General features: G+C 35.5%; 1 protein-coding gene across 10 annotated transcripts in view; it reads left to right on the top strand.

Moving 5' to 3' along the window:
- The window catches only part of KIAA0586 (KIAA0586 ortholog), a 72,911-nt gene that overhangs the window by 1,188 nt on the left and 52,161 nt on the right, over window positions 1-19,562 (top strand). For 7 of the 10 annotated variants that reach the window (XM_040600103.1, XM_040600100.1, XM_040600104.1 and 4 more), the window contains exons 2-16: window positions 589-668; window positions 1,646-1,715; window positions 2,954-3,020; window positions 3,699-3,876; window positions 4,307-4,540; window positions 5,062-5,230; window positions 5,743-5,904; window positions 6,908-7,028; window positions 7,898-8,042; window positions 9,523-9,564; window positions 11,003-11,229; window positions 12,185-12,257; window positions 12,578-12,838; window positions 13,236-13,410; window positions 18,926-19,114. In XM_040600103.1, coding sequence (XP_040456037.1) covers window positions 651-668; window positions 1,646-1,715; window positions 2,954-3,020; window positions 3,699-3,876; window positions 4,307-4,540; window positions 5,062-5,230; window positions 5,743-5,904; window positions 6,908-7,028; window positions 7,898-8,042; window positions 9,523-9,564; window positions 11,003-11,229; window positions 12,185-12,257; window positions 12,578-12,838; window positions 13,236-13,410; window positions 18,926-19,114 — 2,131 coding nt within the window. In that variant the 5' untranslated portion in view covers window positions 589-650. The remainder of the gene's footprint in view (window positions 1-588; window positions 669-1,645; window positions 1,716-2,953; window positions 3,021-3,698; window positions 3,877-4,306; window positions 4,541-5,061; window positions 5,231-5,742; window positions 5,905-6,907; window positions 7,029-7,897; window positions 8,043-9,522; window positions 9,565-11,002; window positions 11,230-12,184; window positions 12,258-12,577; window positions 12,839-13,235; window positions 13,411-18,925; window positions 19,115-19,562) is intronic. The other 3 variants (XM_040600101.1, XM_040600106.1, XM_040600105.1) reach the window with 3 other exon arrangements.

Raw genomic sequence — 19,562 nt, 5'->3', positions numbered from 1 at the left:
TAGAATGAGACTGTAGCAATGTACCATGTACTTTTCAAATTCAAAACTGACACAAATCTCAGTTACTTACCTATTCAGATATAATACTCATTTTGTTTCTTTAAAATACATATCAATTACAGTCTTTGGCATTTAGGAATTGTAGTCTTTTTGGGGTCGAGGTTCAAACAGCTTCCAAAGGTGTTCTTTTTACAGTGTTAGGAAGACAGTTTAGTCTGACATAACTAAAGTGTGTACTGTCCTCAGTATTATGTGTTATCATATAGTTACAGTTGTCTCTAGACAAGTACTTTCTATGTTTTATCATCTTTAGACTTGAATTTGAGCTAGACATTGTCGATTTTTTTAATGCTCTGTTTTTCAGAGACTTTTTCATGTATTATAAAGCAAGTCTATAATCCAGGCTCACAGAATTCATTAATATTTGTAAGCTTCGGCTTGATGGTGTGGTCATGTGTGTTATGAAAGTCATTACATTTAGATATTCAAAGATACAGGCAGAGGAAATGTTGACATTTGGGTTAGTCAAAGTATACTGAAAATGCATAACAAATCGTTATGACCACAGTAAAACTCCTTTTATTTTAGTAGTCCCGAGTACTGAAGGACATCCAGAACATCTGCTTTCAGTAGAAAATTCTACAGAGCCCATGGTTTTATCACCGATGGTAAGGAAAGTTACTGTTGCTTCCTGCAATCCTTAACTAAGAGAACAGGATTTTTTCTCAAAAAGTTGTAGCTTCTGTAAAAGCATAGCAAATATTTGTTTGGCTCAGCTTCTGCACAGTTACTGTGCAGCTCCTTTCTTCTCTGTTGTCGCTAATGTGATATTAATGCTGAAGTTTTTAGAGGGGCTTTGTTTTTACTGTACTGCTACACGTTGCATAATTAATACCAAGGCTTGTTTTCAAATTTTAGTGTAATTCTTCCTTTGAAAAGGCGATTACAGATGGCACAATATTTGTTAAAAACCCTAAAACTTTTTGTAGCTTTTTCTCTTCAGAAATAATGAAATGGAAATTAGTTTACATGGAACTCTTTAATACTTAAAAGGCTTATTTCCTTTTGATTTGTTTGTTATGCCTTACATAAAGTGGAATCTTGTCTCTAGGGCATCCATATGAGGGTAAGAATGCAGGAGGATAAAATTAACCTGTACTGTGGAAGGATTGCAGCAGTGTCTCTGAATGGCTTAAAGTAGGGCTAGTGAGCTGAACAAAAATTTCAAAAGTATGGTGGTTAAGTAAGAGGTTTTTGTTTTCCTGACTTGGCTTTATGACTTAATTCTGTGTGTATGGGTAATCCTGAATTGTTTGAGATTAGCACCTTGTATAAACTTAGATGTATGTAGTTTCACTACTACTTCTTTGGCCAGAAATGAGAATACACTTAATCAGCACTTACGATATATACTTTTAATTTGAATTTTGTTTCTAGGGTTTATTTTCCTAAAATGTCATGTGAGTTCTTGACTACAAAGTCCAGATGATTCTGCGGTAGAGATCTTAACATGTTTTGTTCCAAGACCTTGTTCTCGCATGTGGAGATGCTCACATTTGTGTGTTCAGCAGTTTCGTTCACTTCTAAAATTTTGGCCACTGATACCAGGGGCTTTGACATATGCTTTTCTGCTTTTCTTGTGAAGGATTATCCTAGAGAAGCTGCGGTACAAGAAGATCCTTCACTGCTACTGGAAGAGAGCAGAAGACCTAAAGGTGAGATGCATCAACGTACTGCTACAGGCTCTTTTGTGTAAGAAAACTGATTAGTTAGAGGAAAAGAGAGCTTTAATTTTATCTTAGATATTTTTCTTCAATATAGAATTTTTGAGTGAAAATATTCAAACGTTTCTTTGATAACATTTGATTGTCATTTACATTCTTAAATTCTGCAAATTTTACTTCGTTCTTGCTGGCATTACACTAGCTTAGGTAGCTCTTGTGATTGAGAGGGACTTCTACCAGTGCACCAGAATGTTGAGATTCCTTTTGCTAATCAAACTACTCGTGTCTCTGAATACAGAATTTGGGGGTGGGACCATGTTTGGATGCATTTTCCTGTTGTGAGTAATTGTACTACAAATATGTATTTTTCTGCACCATAAAAAGTATATTTTTAATCCTTAAGAATCAAAGAAATCACATTGTCAGTGCCTTTTCCTTTAACTTCTGAATCTGCCAGTCAGTTTGAGTCAGGTTTGGGGAAGTGAAGATTTTTTACAGAAAATACACATCTGCAAATTTATTGGGTATCTGTGGCTATGTAGAGGAAAGAAATACTAATCAATACCCCCATTTAAGGCCAAAAATCAATAATTCAGTTTCCTTTTTTTATGCTTACAGAGGCAGCAGCTAGCTGGCTTATCAGCATGTGTGTACTAGCTGTGTGTAATCAGCAGTAGAGAAAAACTGAACCTGATGCATCTTGGTTTGTTACTTCTGCCCAGCAAACAGTGGATGAAGGAAAGCCTGCAATCCTTTTAGCATAATTTAAAGCTATTTAGAAAATTTGTTGCAATTTATGATTACTGCAGGGTAATTATTTATATCAGAGTTGGGGTTTTTTAATTAAATTTTTTTCAAGTTAGAATTTGCAGGGTTTTGTTGAATGGGTTGTCTGGGCTCAGATCACCATTTATATGGTATTTCCCCCTCCCCATTTTATGAAGATAAGGTATTGTTTTCACATCATACCAAAAAGATTTTATTGATACCAACATTTAATAGTATATAAAATTGTGTTAGATCAAGCCTACTCTTAGTGTCCTCATGATTTAAGTTTGCTGCTTAGTGACAGGAGACAATTTATTATCTCAGTAGATAATGTGGTTTGTGCAGGGAACAGATTCCACACAGCAGAATTGTATGTGTTGGAATAATGCTTTGTGTCTACATCTAAAATATACATTTTGTGTCAGTTTTTTAAAAGTATGCTTTTATCTCCTTCCCCACAGATGATGTTCTTATTTCTCAGTATGCTACTGGCCAGAAAGAGGCACTGATGGCAGTATTAAAGCAAAAGTAAGTATGTATTGTTGTTAGTGTCTCAGCTGTTCTGTTTCTGTACAGATATACTACTATACCACTACTTCAATTTCTACCAAAATGCATAGTAAGGAAAAAGTATTCTTTATTGTTCTCTGTATTCTTTTTCTGTCTATGAAGGTGTTTTTATTTTATCACTCGGAGCTCACTGGAGTATCTTACTTATTTTGTATATTTTAGGTAATGCCTTCAGACCTTTTTAATTTATGATTTCATGATAGAAGAGTCAGGCAAGATCTTCTCTGATAGAAAATTCATTTCATGCCAAAACCGTATAATATTTTTAAAGACAGAAAAGGACACATACTGTTCATCCATAGGCTGGAAATCTTGAAGATTGGAAATTTAGTTGGACTTTGCTACTAGTACACTGAACTTTGCAAAGTACAACCTGTAAACATATTCTTTGTTGCGGTTGCAGTCAGCACAGGGATATGCCTTTTATATTAGAATATGTAACATAATTCTGAGAAATTTCTTCTGTCATGCTAAAAGATGAGAATAAAATTGTTTCTTAGGTTTCAAGCTATCCTTCAAGCTTCAGGAGAAAAGCTTATATAAGTAGAGATATCAATGCTATATGTGGGAAATCATTTGCTTGGAAGGGATATAGAGAAAACAATGCTATTTACAGGCACTTGTTTATTTTTATAGAACTCAAAATACCCCTGTACTTAAGGAGGTGAAGGTACAGTTCTTAGGAAATGCCTTTACAGAAAAAAAGGAAAGTGTTCATCATGATACCACGTCAGCACACAGAGAAGCTAATTCTGCAACCACCATCGCAGCAACAACTGCTGCTGCAATTGCTACTACAGCTCCACTTCTTAAAGTAAGTGGCTTGTTGTAATACTAGTTATTTGTCCACTTAAAGTAGTAGATGTTCTAAGCAAGCCTGAAATTATCAGTACTGGAGTCAGAAACCAAATGTAGCTGCTTACTGTTTTCTGTGTGTTAGTAATCTTTGACTGACTGACTGACCAATATATGAGAGAGAACTAATTTGGATTTGGCTAAATGGGCAAATGGACAAAGACCATTTGATTTATCTTTTAGAATAATTTCATATTAATGCTAAACCAGCAAACGTTAGGGTTAACTAGGATTTTATTTGTGTCTTCTGGGAAGGAAATCTTTCCATGATGATGGGAAGGAGGGATGGGAAGGAGGTTTTCTTTTCTTCATGCTTGCACCTCTTTTGCAGTAAGTTTTTTTCTCTTCCTTGTTTTTTGGGTGGGTTTTTTTTTTTCCCTTTCTTGCAGGTTCAAAATGATTTGGAAGCAAAAGTTAACTCGGTTTCAGCATTACTTCATAAACTACAGGAGACAGACAGACAACTGCAGTGTGTTGCTGAACAGCAAATAAATATGAAGACTCCAGATGAGAAGCACCACTGTCACGAAAGAGTCAGTGAGCTTGAAAAGCAAATGAATGCATTCATGGTGCAACGGATTCAGCATTTGGAAAAGTTACAGGAGCAACAAATGAATTTTCAGGTATCTGAGTAACAATGCAGAAGCTTTAGCTTTATCATTTCTTTTGTATTTCAATTTAATTTGGATTATGTCTTAGTATTAGAAAGAAAGATCCAGTGGCCAGTACAGAGCTTAGAGCTTTTTGTGAAAAGTTCTGGTTCTCATTATGTCCCATGTATCTGCTCTACTCCGCCCCATTTTCGTGTCTGTGAAAGTAAATGCAAAAATTGTGAAATGTTCTCATTCCCACTGAGAAATTGTTTAGACCTTTGTTAATTGAGGAAACTTTCATTTTAAAAGTAGCCAGTCATATTAAAAATCTAAGAACATTTATAGTTTCTTCTGAGAGTCCTGCATGCTTTTTGAAAGGCAGAACAGTGTCCAAGCATGTCTGTATTACAAGGTTGTTGCAGGCTACTTTTATCTCAAATATCATGTCCAAATCTGTTTAATATGATTATATTGGAAAGTATTCATGCTTAGAGTTTTTCTTGGGGAAGCTAATGCATATATCAGAAATACTTTGTAATTTTGTCTCTTAGTCTCATCTCATCAGCTCTGCAGTCAACATGGGTGGCTTCCAGCAAATTCACGTACCTTCTTCCAGTCTCATGACAAAACAATTTGAGAAGCCAGAACAGCAATTGCTTACTAATGAAGTATCTTCGTGTCAGAGGGGTTTACTTCCTAGCAGTGGTGCACCAGCCCAAGGTGAAGACAAATCCTTAATACCTTACTTTCAGTACTAGTTTTGCATTAATTTTATATCCATTAATACTGGATTGTACATCCCATCAGTAATAAGTGGTAAACATTTCTTCTGTGTAATTGGTTTTTTTTGCCTAATATGCTATGTAACATATACCACATATTCTGAAAATGTTCCAGTTTAGTTTAAAGTGAAAGGTTTGTATTTACTAAGGGCTTAGTCTGCACCAGGAGAGGCCTAGAGTTAACCTAAAATAATCTTAACGAAAAATAAGATGTATGGAAGCTTGTGATGAACTAGTTCGTAGTACGGCTGGAAGGGGTGTGTGTTTATCTCTTCATCCTACTTGCAAGTATGACATTTTCTTCCTGTTTACTTTTTAAACTAGTTCTGTAATGTTTTGCATTTCTGTGAAAAATTCATAATGTGGCCATGTTTTTTTTCTAGATTTCTTTTCCTATGGAGAAAATTGTTAACATTTAAATAACTTTTTTTTTTTTTTTTTTCCCTGAAGCGTATTCAAGCCAATTTCAATGTCATGGTGTTCATCCACAAAAAACTCTAGAGACACCGGTTCCTCGGAGGTCTGCTCCAGAACCTGTATCAAAATATGTGAAAATCTCAAAGAAAGAAAACTCTGTAACAGAAAAAAATATTTCCAAATCCCCAAGTGAAGGTATTGTGAGTAAGACACTCCTGTTCTCCACTGGCATGAATAGTATGGCTTGGGGTTTCCTTTGTGTGGTCTTCACTTACTTTGAGCTGTTCAGTTGCTTGCACTTAAATACGTATATTCTGAGTATTTGAAAGTACCTTTGAGAAGAGTTAGTTTTGTGAACAATCCACTTAATCTTAATTATCTAAAGACTTAGTGACTGCACTGATCTAACCTATAGTCTCTCAACGTGATTGCTCACTGAAATGTTTTCTTAGCTGAAAAAATGAAATGAGTGTTCATTGTCAGGTGTAGGGAAGGTTATTTAGAATAATGTAAAACTTGGGAGCTACTCAATAACTTTTTCATTATCATTGATTGAATTGAAATTTAATTTTTTTCCAAAACATGGATCCATAGCGTCTCTGAGCTATTGTAACGAAAACAGCATTTGTAAAGGAAATGTAAAGTAATTTTCTTTTACTGCTTTTGATCACTTTAGTGACATGAAACTCAGTTTTAAACATTTCATCAAAAAATAAAGCATCTGGTTTTGGTTGGTTGCATTTAGAATTGTTTGAGGATCTAGGACTGAGGAAGAACATTTGAAAGATCCAGCCATTGTACTCTAACGTCGGGGAAAAAATGCCTGTTTGTGTCTCTATCCAATCCTTCTCAGACTGTGCCTTCTACCCCTCTTCTACAAAGCTGTCACGTAGTCCTATTGTTCTGTGGGTCCAGGAATAAATGAAATGAGACAAAGGAAGAAGAAATCTGTGGCATTATGCACAGAATATTTCACTGTGACTCAGTTAATTGCCATCAGTTTCATTCATTTTTTTTCCTCACTTTGCTAATGTAAAACAATCGTAGTAAAGGTAGATTAGTGTAAGTGGTTTTATGTGACTTGCCTTATTTGAAATAAATCTGTATTTTAAAATTTAAAATTATTTTTACTGTCCTTGGTAAAGGAAAAGAAATTATTACATCTGTTGAACAAACTTAACTTTTTCTTCTGCCTTAGGTGAAGGGAGACTTCTTGAGCATATTCAGAATTCTCAAGAAATGCCAACAAGGCAAATTGAGTATTCCAAGAAGGCAGCATTAAACAGTAATCAAATGAGCTGGCATTTCGAGAGAGACAGGTAAATAAACATAACAGTCCAAAACTGAGGAAGACTTTTTTGTTTGTTTTAATTGGGAAAGGTGTATTAGGTATTGATGGTGTAACGGAGTCACTGGTATGGTCCCTGAGTCTGGCAAAGCTGTACTTGGAAGTAAAACACTGCAGGACTGGTACTTCTATGCTACTTTTGCATTTCTGTTGTACTGAAGGTAAATGAAGGCTTGTAGCTAAAGGTTGTTTGTAACACGCTTCTTGGAAGTCAATGGGTGTCACTTGGAGTGCTTTTCTGTCTTCTGAGTATATTTCTTCTATTGTAGCAGCTTGGAGAGTAGTGCCAGGAAGCCAGCTATACAGGCAGTATTAAAGTGGAATTGCCATTCAAGTTGCCTGCTTATGGGAGCTGTATGAGAACACTTTGTTGGGAACAAGCAGCATCTGCCTAACAATTTGTAAGCATTAGAGTGGGTGAGGGAATGTTCTTAGCCATCCAGTCTGAAACATATTTTCCTCAGGCAATAATTTGACGGCATAATTTCACTAATATAATGAGAAACAGCTACACATATATTGTCTTATTTATGAAAGTATAGACAAAAATGTTAATTGCTTCAAATGGAGAGGTATCCAGTTTAAGTGTTGCTCTATTAGATTTGAGTTTTAGATGTGGTTTCACTGTTGAAAAAAGAAGGATAAAGCTCAAGGCATTAAGTGGTAAGCAGAGAAAACCCAATAACCTGTCTGTAGCCTCAGGTGAAAGAGAAAATTCCATTTTATATATAGGTTTGGTATTCTTGTACTTTAAATTCATGCTTAGTTGCACAGTTGGCTACTTTTTTGGGTGACATAAGGAGCCATGAGACTTTTAATCAGGAGTGTTTCTCCCATCAGGCATACTGCTTTATGTACAGATTCGTCCCCTGCTTTTGAAAACTCCTTTCAAAATTGCAGTTCAATTGAGAAAACGGTAAAAAAAGCAGGTGATTTACTTCAAGATCTTGACCGGTTGAGAAAAGAAATGCAAGACATGCTACAGGTAAAGTCCCTCTTATCAGAATAACCAAGAGTTTGAATAATGGGGGTAAAAAATGTGGAGAAAAACTTAGAGGTCTGGTATCAGTAAAAGTGTTGCCCTTGCTTCTACCTCTGTAAAAAGACTGACATTTGTTTACAATTGCTTGAAATATTGCATCCTTTGTATGTGAAAGGGCTTTGAGCCTGAATATGTCTCAACGAGTATGCAACAGACTAGGCTCTTGAAACCATTCAACCAAACATAAAACAGGTTAAAAAAAAAAAAAGAAAAAAAGTGGGTTATTTATTTGATTGGTTTTGGATATTTTCAGCGCATTCTCTGCTTGCTGTCTTGCTGTGATACTAGAACTGCAGAACTGATGTAACATTCCCATTTGGCAAAGAACAATGTTCTATTTATCTGCAGTCAACTGTAGGGATGACTTAAGTACTTAAGCTACTTTCTTTCTCATTTTGCAGTTTCTTTTTGTAGAGAGTACTGTTTCCAAAGAATTGTCTGGCATACATCTTTGTAGTGTTTCTTATGCTAGTGATTTTGTACCTTTTAGTGCTAGAATGGTTCTGTGCTGGCAACATGTAGCTTGTCTCTGGCTTTTGGCAGCTGAGGCTTTTATCTGTTCATTAATCTGGTTCCATGTAGAAGCAAGGTATATATGTGATCATTTAGCCTGTCTACTGTGGTCCCCTCTGTTCTTGTAAATGCACGTGGTGGAAAAGAAGAAAGCCTTGAAAATTCACAGATATGTGAATTGGCTTAGAACGTAAAAGCTTTGATTCTGTTGGTTCACTTCTTTGATTGAAGGTTTCGGCTGAATATTTCCCTAAAAATATTTTTGTATTACATGGCAGTTACTTGCTGCTGTACCTTTAGAAAACATGCTGTCTTATAGTACAGCTGGTGCATTGTTTCATGGCTTTTTTTAACATACTAGCGGACTGCACGTTTAACTGTTCTTAATAAAGAGAGCAGGTGCCACGTGCCCCATTTATGTTGGAGATACTTGCTTACTACTATTGCTAAAAGCTTAATTGAGTAATGTACTTTAGGCAACAACAGGACGAGATGGGAGGTGGAATGGCAGATGAGAAAAACACAGTTGACATAAATAGTTTCAGATCTCTTCTTCCTTACGAGAAAGGTCAATAGGAAGACAGAGGTGATGACTTCAGCAAGTGTGGAGTTGAATCAATTAGATATGTAGCTATTGACCTGTCATCATTGAGAGATTTGTAGAGTGAGAAAATAAGTGCTTGGGATAAATCACCACTAGCTTTGTCATATAAAAAAATTAAAGGTGTGAATTAGCTGAGACAGGCTGTGATGGAACAGAAGGTGGTGCTCTAATCGAAGGGTGCAGTAAGATTTAGTAGTTCACAAGGAATTTGTTGTGCCCATTTAAATTTATCAAATATCTCCTCTAGATTTTACCTTGATATCTGTCTTTAGGTAAGTTTCAATAGCTGCTCTTCTGTATTTTTAGGAAGCAAATTCATGGATATCAGGCATGGATGATCTTATTAAGGTATACCTTGAATTTTTATGTCTTAGGGGTTTTTTTTAAATACTGTAATACTGCAACAGTTTTGAATGTGCTTGCAGTGAGATAACACCACAGTAGCTATTGAATACCTGTCTGAAAAGGTTGCTATTATGTACAGATTATATTACTCAAGATTTAGCTTGTTCTTTGATGTGTTTTATTCAGTCTTAGTGAGAGGGAATAATACAAATGGGCATAGTGAGGACTGCAAATATAATTACCATTTCATGATCTAACTGGCAAGTCTACATCATTTTACAATTGCACATGTATCTGTATTTCTTACATTCACCTGTCCTGTTGAGCTAGTATTTGTCAAAATTTTAATTATAAAATGAAAACCTATATAAAGTTGGTAAATAATTTGGTATGTTGTCCTTTTCTCACCAGGAAAAACCAAGATCATGGGATCAGTGTGTTGATTTCCATTTTGTTATGCCCATTATGCTTTGGTAGTATGCCTGTCAGAACATAACCTTCTTTTAATTCGGATTTGATAAAAGTAACCTTAAAGCCCAAACTGATTTGTGATCTGTGAGACTTTTTTTTTTTTTTTCTGTTCATTCAGTTGATGCTTTCAGAGTCTACTCAAGTTTGGGTATTTTGGTTTTATTTTTAGGGTTTTTTTTTCTTTATATACATTTGTCAGGGTGTGTGTGTGTGTGTTTGTGTGGTTGCTGTCATCCCCATCTGTCCCGTGTCATCCCCCCCCCCGCCTTCTGGAAAATGAAGCACTCTACCAGGGGACTTCTGGGGTTCCTCAGTGATGTGAGAATGAATGTGAGAACTATAGTGTATGGATCCTTGTTTCCTGTGTACTTGTGTCCCTTCCTTTTGTATTGAGCAGTTAATATATGCTCGGCCTTTATCTCTGTAAAAGGACTCTGCAAAGTAAAAGTCTAGTAGTTGCTTCATTGTTTCTTTTGAAAAGTGAAAATCAGCAAAAGGGTGACAGGTTCATGGTGCTGTTGAGGGGGTTATTTTGTTGTTTTTAAAACTTACATCTTTTGCTTCATGTTTCTTGGGGTAGATTGATGCCAAATTTAGTTCATGTTATTTAGAGGGCTTTGCTTTTTATTAGGCTTTTAATTATACTTAACTACTGTTATATGGAGAGATTTACATTTACATAACGTATCTAATTGACATCTTCTCACATGCTTATTAGCTTCATTGGCATTGCTTCTCATACGTTATATCATTTCACATTTTAGAGCTTTCTTTCCATTTGCTTGGCTTTTAAGTATATTTGCAACATACTGAATGTTCTTGAGTAATTGAAGTTGAGGATAGTACACATGAACAGTATTTCATATGATGGGCATTGACGTGACAATAGATATTAGGAGTTCTGATCAGTGTGTCAAAAATTGAAATTACAATCTCTGATTAAAAACTAGAAGTTCTCTTTCCATTCTAGTCAAAAAAGCCTACTGTTGCATCTGATCTTCCTGGACATCATCTGTTCAATAAACCATCCATCCTTCAAAACGTTAAAGTGCCGAAATCTATACTGAGGGATGCTGAAAGGATTTTGAGAGGAGTTCAAAACCATAAAAAAATTCTTGAAGAAAATTTGGAAGCTGTTACTCGTGCAAAAGATGGAGATGCCATGTATACTGTTATTAATGCCTTGACTACAGACAGGTTAGACCCTATAATTTAATAATTTGTGTGACTGCTTATCGTATATGCTCACCTTTTATCACCTCTCTTTCAATTTTTTTTAATTCCATGCATTGAAGAACTAGTGCACTTCCCTGCCAAAAATAATTACTTACTCTTCTTAGCAATCATTAGATGATTTTCTTGGACTTCAAATGTTTTTTTGACCCTCCTGATGTGAATTGAATTTTTTGACAAGTACCTCTTGCTTCTCAGTAAATCTGAATTCTGAGACTATCATCTGCACAAACTGCTCTGCTGTCATGACAAGGGGTCATTTAGCTTTTTGTAGACAAACTTGCATGAGTAGGAACATTAAAGAGTAATTTCATCATTCAGAACAGAAGAGGCTTCATAAGCCCCTCAATGTTATAGAATTAGTCATCCTACAGTAGATCTTTGGCTTTTGAACTTCCACTTTGTTAGTTGTGTAAAGGATTCCTGCTTGAATCATAATGTAAACTTTCCTATTAAAATACAACTTCATCTTGCGTTTTCCTGAGGAAGGTAACTATTTTCTTCATGTATATATATTTTTTTTTTCAGGCATGTTGTCTGCTATCATTATCTTTTAGATCTTATCATCTGCTTTTTGTCTTTTGATTTAGGATATTTTTATTGCCTTTTTTTCCCCAGTCTTTGATCCAAACGGGAACTAACATATGACTGTGACTTATTCATAGATGTTTGTAATAATGTTAGTATGTACTAGTGCAGGGTGGGATTTACAGGTGGTATTGTATAAGAACAGATTTAGGTTTAGGGGTACTAAGATCGGCTATGCTTAGTGCCTTTTGGAGACTGTACAGGTACATAATCTTACTGTCCGTGTTCTGGATTTCTCTTTTTGTAGTGTTTATAGGTCACTACTTCCCCAGGAACAAATCTGTGCAAATTAAGAAGCACTGACCTAAAAGAATTCTTTCTTCTATTTCAGAGATGTATTAGAGGAGATTCGTATCAGAAAGACTGTGGATGAGTGGATTAAGGCAATCAGCGTAGAAATCCAGGTATGGGTGGAAAAAATGAGCTCAGGTTTTTGTGTTATTTTTTCCACCTTACGTAGTTCTCTCATGTCGATAGTTAAACATGATTCACTCATAACTTGAAAACATGAGGAAACTGCTTATTATTATTAGCATGTAGTATATTGTAATAAAATATTTACCTCTATTTTAAAACTTCAGTTGCTTAATGAAAATCACTGGTCACAGTTGCTGGCTAACATGAAAAACAGGCCATTTCTCAGAACTTCAAAGTTATCCACAGACTCTTCTAATAGCCTTGAAGATAAAAATCTCCTTTTATTATGTTTATGTTTTATCCTTAGGCTGAAATGGCAAGAAATGATCCGGAACAAGTGAAATATGATCAAAAGGTCCCATGGATCAAGAGAGCCCAAAACATCAAGGCTATGAAGACCAATAAAGAAATTAAAGGAAAAACGCAAAAAATCCAAGGATGCTCAACAAAGAAGCCTTTATCTGCAGCTAAGCCATTGCAGAAGCAAGCAGAAGATAACACAAGCAAACAGAGGTTTAAAACTTACTTTTCTTCTGAAAGTTTGCACAGGAAAGGAAAAAGGGCAGATGTGAGTTGCCAAGTAATTGGTTTCTTTTTTAGTAATGACTGCTATGCTTTAGATAGCAGTATTCACGTGAAAAATTGTTTGTAAGTGCAACTGATAATTTTAAATGAAAGTGAAATGATTTGTCCTTGTTTTCATGTGCTGTAGAAGCCTAAGTGAAGTGTGTATAACAGTGTAAAATTTATTGTTGTCTTACGAATTTGTCTAACTCAGTACCTGCTATTTTATTCAGCTGTTGGTGAGCTTCTTGTATGTCTTCTGTACGCATAAATTCTCTTGTGTGCTTGCAATTTACACTGCTGCAGAACTTCTTACTTTTTTTCCTCTAGACTTTACAACACTACTGATGTGTTCAAAATTTTGTACATCAATTGTAAACTTTTTTTTTTCTGTGTGTCAGGGACCTGTGAATGAAAGTGCAGTGGTACAGAGCGAAGACTATCTGTGTCAAGTTTATGGGAAACCAGTTTACCAGGGCCATCGTAGCACACTTAAAAAAGCACCATATCTGAGATTCAACTCTCCTTCTCCCAAATCTAAACTTCAAAGACCCAAGGTGATAGAGCGTGTTAGAGGTAAGTAATTCTTTGATGTGAACAAGGTGTTCCTTCCCAGTTTTTCTATCAGGAATTCTTTGTATAAATGAAACTATTTAATCGTAGTTTATCTGCTCTTCTATTTAAAGCTTAAGCAACTGCAGTAGACTTCCTAGAGAGGTGGTTGATGCCCCATGCTTGCTAGTGTTTTAAGAGGCATTTGGAAAATGCCTTTAATACCATGCTTTAACTTCTTTGGTTAGCCCTGAACTGGTTAGGCAGTTGGACTAGATGATAATTCTGGGTCCTTTCCAACTGAAATATTCTGTTCTATTCTAAGAGATACTCATCACAAACCTAAACAATATCAGTAGGTTTTCGGATTTGCTTAGTGTGTATCTTACGTATTTTAGATTGTCAAATTAATACTTCCTTCTAAATTTAATAATCATATTAATATATATTTATTGTTGCCCAGGCTGAATTGCTAGAAGTAATGACATAAGCACCTGAAAGCTGAGTGTGTGGAAATACTAACTCAGCTTTTGATAAAGGTTACTGAGAGATGTAGTCTTCATGTCAGGTTTATCCAGGCATGTCATTTAAATGATTGATACATTCAGAGTTAAGAAATCTGTGGAGATTTGAAAAATTAAGGAAGCCTGATACTTCATTTCCTACTTCTAATACATTAATTGAAATATGAAAATTTAAATTTATGGGTGTGAAGGTGACATTTATTAACTTGAAAATATTGAAAGATGTTAATCAGAAGCATTGGTTAAGTTCATTAAAGGCAGGTAACTTGTTAGTCAATTCAGAGTTAAAAGCAGAGTATAACTGTATTTTGTACTAGCTTGTCAAGGTTATTGAATTGATTGATAAAAGTTATTGGTCGATTAATAATGAATTCCATTCATTAGTTTTGTAGGCAAAGTGTTAAAAGCACAAGATTTTAATTTTCAAACCCATTAAAAATGTGTAAAAATAATAAAAAAATTAAACAGTACGATATCTGACGTAGGTAAATGTAGATAAACTTTCGTCTGAGTTAGAAAGTAATGTTTTAATTGAATCTGCTTTATTCCCTAGTTATTTTTTCAAAACTGATTCTTAATACAGAAACTAAGATTAATCTTGAACTGATATGTCAGAAAAACTAGTGTGTATCATCTCACTCTGCAGAAAAAGTGAGCTAATTACATGATAAAAGATGATGGAGAGAAAGAGTGTGTTGTGTGTAAGAAGCAGTTAAAGTGATAGTGGGCATAATCGTGTTAATAGGATGAACATCAATGGTAACATATTAGTTGGCTTCCCTCTATGCTTCTTGCACTTGCGCTGCAATCTTAACTGTCATGTTTAAAAAATGTCAGACTTTTTATTATAACCATCAAAATACTGTGTTCTGTATGAAATGCAAGAGATTAACATGAGAAGGTAGTAACTTGATGAGACTGTGTTTTTAGGCAGTTAAAATGTATGGTATAAAACATATATGTCTTTGAAGACAAACACTGCTGGATTTAGTGGTTGGTTTTGTTGGTTTTTTTTACGTTATGTTGTACATCCACAGTGGTAAATCCTCAAAATAGTACAAGAATCTATTATTAAACTTAGCGTAGTCTTCATGCTGTTTCCTGACACTTTTCTTACCTGTGCTCTGGAGCCCAGTTGTGATCCAGGAAGAAGTTTTATTGGTAGAAAGTATTTGTAATTCACATAACCCTCCTGGAAAATGTGGGTCATAGTCTTGGCAAAAATCTGGCAAAAAAGTCTTTCAAAACTTCTTTTTTTTTTAAAAAGGTGAGAAAATTATATGAAACTGCTAGTCTTGTTGCTTGTATATTTCATTCGACCTCTTGAAACACTTCATTTTTTTGTAAAAAGCACTGGTATATTCATTTGAAGGACCAGCATGATGTATCATTCTTTTTGACTACTGGCTGTGCTTCACACCTGTAATTTAGTTTATTTGTTCAGGTCTTTTTTTAATAAAATGTGTGCTAGTAAACACTTAGTGTAGCAATAACAGTGATACAGTGACTGCTAAGATTTGGAATGAGAACAGACACTTCTTTAAAAATAGTTAATCAGCAGTTCTCCTTTCGCTGAGTCCTAAATGACATTTTTCTTCTATATTTGTTGGGCTCTTGTCCTTTATAGACGGTCACAACCTTTCCAGGGAGGCCAATTTCATTATTCCAGAAACAATACCATGTAAAGAGGCAGAAAAAGTACCCCCTTCCCTCTCAATCTACTTATAATAAATAGGTCATTTGATACTACCAGTTTTCTACCAATAATGTGTTTAATTCAGTAGTGTCAGTGAAATGCAGTTGTAATAAGCTGCTTTTGTGCTTTAGGTTGTTTTCTGTTGGGGGCAAATAGAAATTAAAAACTGTGTACTGGATCTATGCTGCTTTCAATCTTCCAGGACTCCTGCATGTGACAAGTAGAGTTTAAAAGCTATTTGCTTGAAAACAGAATGAACTCTGGATAGCCTTTACCCAAAGTGATTCTTTTCCAAGTCATTAAGTCATGCTACAGCATTACAGCAACATGTGTGTTTTGCAATAATAAAGCCACTGTAAAATTTGTTTCTCTATTTCACATCACACTGCAGTTACGGGAAATTACAGTTTTGTTTCTATCATGACAGTAAATAAAATAAGACATCCCCTTGTATTCTTACCTAAGGAAAGGAAGGAAGAATACAGAATTTTTTGCATGTCACTTGAAAGAGTAGCACTCCAATGATGAAGTGTCCTATTTCTGATTTTTCTTATTTTAATGGCTTTAGACTGAGGTCAGCCTTTGTTCGATACTGGCATTACTTGTCTTTGACTCTTATAAGACAGTTGGTCAAGCTGCTTATTTTTGTGTTTTCCTGCATCTTGCCAATAAAATGGAAAAGTAATACTTCTGTGTTTCGCATAGGTCTCATGAAGACAAAACAGTTAAGTGCTTTTGAGAGCTGCTATTCTTGAAGATGCTGTTATGTCAGGAAAGTAGTAATAATAACATTAGAAACAGATCTGTAAAGAAAATGAAACAAAGTTGAATGAACACTTTAAAGCACCAGGTTCTTAAAAAAAAAAAGAAAGAAATCTTGCTCACATTAGGCATGGTTCATTCTTTCCTTCAGAGATCTGCACCCACAGATTCCCTTCCTGGCCTTGATGTACCAGGTGATAAAGGCTTAAAAATTATTGGAAGTCATTGGCCTTGGGTTTGGTTGGCTGGAAAATCCAGACTTATTAAATTACTCTATTTTGGTAGAGCAGTTCACTGAGCTTGTTTTAAATTAGTGTTAGAATAAGGATGTTTATTTAAGACTGAAATGGCCATCTGGAGAGTCTCTTTTCAGTCATTTTATAACTCTCAACCATTTTCTTTGCAAATAAACTTTAGTGACTTAAGCTTGGTTTCTTATGGGAAGTAGGGGGAAAAGCTAACTAACAGTTTTATGAGTAAGAGAGCATTTCTAAAAGAAGTTGGAGTTGTTTTCTTGCATAATTTGAACTGATAAATACATGTAAAACACTATGGTTTTGAAGCTAAGTTTAATTAAAAGTCTAGTTTCTGCCCAGTGCAAATAAACTTTTCAGGGGGAAATGAAAAGTTGAAAGCAATTAAAATGAGTTTCTGTGTGTATACAGTACTTAATCATTCTTACTGTGAGAACCTTGTTTTTACAAGTCCGTGGTATTACAGACTTCTTGCCAATTTCTGGTTTTGCTCAAAAGTTCAAGGCCAGGGGGACTGTTAGATCATGTAGTATGACCTCTTCTAAATCAGAAGCCACTGAACTGTATCTATTTGTGTTACTGAGTCTAGTAATCTGTCTTTGACTAAAGAATAATCTTTCTGGCTAACCTGTGCTTTGCAGAAAGGCACATGCTCATCATTTGAAGACATCAGAAATTCTGCCCTTAATTGTTTCTTCTTATGGCTAGATACCTTATGGTTCACAAGTAAATGGGATGCTTCAAAATCAATACCTGATTTATAGTTTTTCGCATCAGTTTACAGCTACTTCAGTTTCCAGGTGTTTTTCCTTAAAAAATTAAAAAGACCTTTTAATGTCCAATCTATTTTAATATTAACAGAGATGCAGAACTAGTACTGCATGCAGTATTATCATATATGGAAGTCTTCTCCTGCTCCAACCTGCTGGCATCCTGTTGAGACATCTGAGGATTACGTTTGTCCCGTTGACCACAGGATTGTGTTGTGATTTATCATTGCATTGCTTATCCAACATGACCTTAAAGCCTTTTTCAGAGACACTTCTTCCTGACCTGTATTTTCTCGTTGAAGAGTTATGGCTTGCCATTCTTGTTTCTAGGCTTATTACCTAGAGTTTGTGTGCACAAAAATACCACTTCTTGAGGGAATTCCCTTACCCATTTGTCTGCATTTGTTAAAAGTCACGTTGTCAAACTTTATTCCCTACATTTTATACTCATTGAGTTTTTTCATCAATTAATTAGGAAGCTATTAGATGTGAACAGAACTAAAAAGGGCATGTTGCCGTGTGTTAACTGGCCATTAATACAGGAAAGGTGATGATTAGAAACAGCAGAGGAGTAAGAGGACATTTTTCTTGGCTGTAGTGAAGATACAGTTTGTTACCAATGTGGTTCTTTCCAGGTTCATTTTCCTAATGCCTACAAAACAGCAGTAGAAGCACTTCCATTTGATTCATGATTGTTGACTCCTTTGGGGGGGATGTTTCAGGCAGTTTTTATCCATTTAGATTAAGGATAATGATTTCCTTAGTAGTATCCACTGTTTGCAAAGCATATAGTTTGAATAAGACCTTGCATGACTGTATGGTGAGAAATGCAGCATTGCAGTACATGTTCTCCCCTGCTACATGCATAGACATTGTTGCATACAAATTGCTTCTGGGTGCCTGTTTAACAATACATTTTCAAAACTGGGCCAAAAAATCAGTGCTTCCTTGACGTTGCAAGTCAAGACTTATGGGTATTAGTTATGGCTTTATTTTTGAGTAGCACTAAGTTGTTAAACCAGGAATTTGTTGATTATTACCTGTTCTTTTGAGTACCTGTCAATCTTGTCACTGGAGACAAATAGCATGTTTATAAAATTAAGGCAGTTATTCAGATGAAAACAAATGAAAGTTTGGCTATATTCTGTATCCTGTCTACTTTTTATGCCGAACCTTTATGCTCTTTTAATGCTGTATTTCAAACCTAAATCTGGGTTTCTTCTTAGCTGCTAAATCACGTGTTTCATTCCAACCTACTACTGTCCTTGTGTCCTTTTCTTCACATTTCTGTGCCTTTATTTGCTAGATTCAGATGCTGAAAAATTGTAATTTTAACTACTTCTTTCCTGTCAACACTGAGACTTCTAACCTGGCACTTTTAGATTCTACCCTTCTTGTCTCCCTCCCTTGTTCTCTCCATCTCACAGAAAAAAATATATAGTTGTTTCAGTAGAAGGGCTTAAATTAGAGCGTGTGATGTTGCTGGGTTTGTACATGTGTTGATGACATGCAGTTTATCTGCTCTTGTTTCAGGTGCAAAGGTAAAGTCAGCAAAGACACAGACTTACTCTTGCACACAGAAGGTGGTAATCAGCCCTAGGAAACAGCGTTCTTTATATGCGCTTGCCCAAGAACATCAGTATCTTTTTAGTCCAAGTCGAGATGTGCCTGCTGTCTGCAGTCCACTTGAAGGTCACCTAATTCCTATGGCTATTCCACTAGGTAGGTGCAAATAACCTGTAGAAGGATGTGTGAAGGTTAGTTACTGCTACGTCATGTAAACACAATATAAATCTTCTTAAGTCAGTTATTTGCCCTGGCCCATGATACTTGCAGCTGCCCTTCTTGTGAGAAATCTACGTGGGGGAACAGTGTAAAACGTTCTGGTTCTCCTCATTCTTTGTGCTGGATGTTTGGTGACACCCTGACAGAGCATTTGCTTAGCTGTACACACCTTCTTTGGTACACTTCACAGTTCTAGGGTTATTGTTCCGACTTTAGGTTTGGTATCCATAAGCAGGAACTGATTCACTGGTCCTTGCATTCAACATTTACAATGACTGTAGCCCAAGTTTCAGTAAGATTGTGCCAAACACACTAAATTCATTGTCATATCTTCTGTATTTTTGGACCTTCAATAGAACCTTTATACAGCCTTTGTTTTGGGAAC

This window comes from Falco naumanni, chromosome 7 (assembly GCF_017639655.2).
Source record: "Falco naumanni isolate bFalNau1 chromosome 7, bFalNau1.pat, whole genome shotgun sequence".
NCBI classification, from domain to species: Eukaryota; Metazoa; Chordata; class Aves; order Falconiformes; family Falconidae; genus Falco; species Falco naumanni.
Note: the sequence above shows the minus strand (reverse complement) of the source record. Positions and strands in the feature narration are given on the sequence as shown.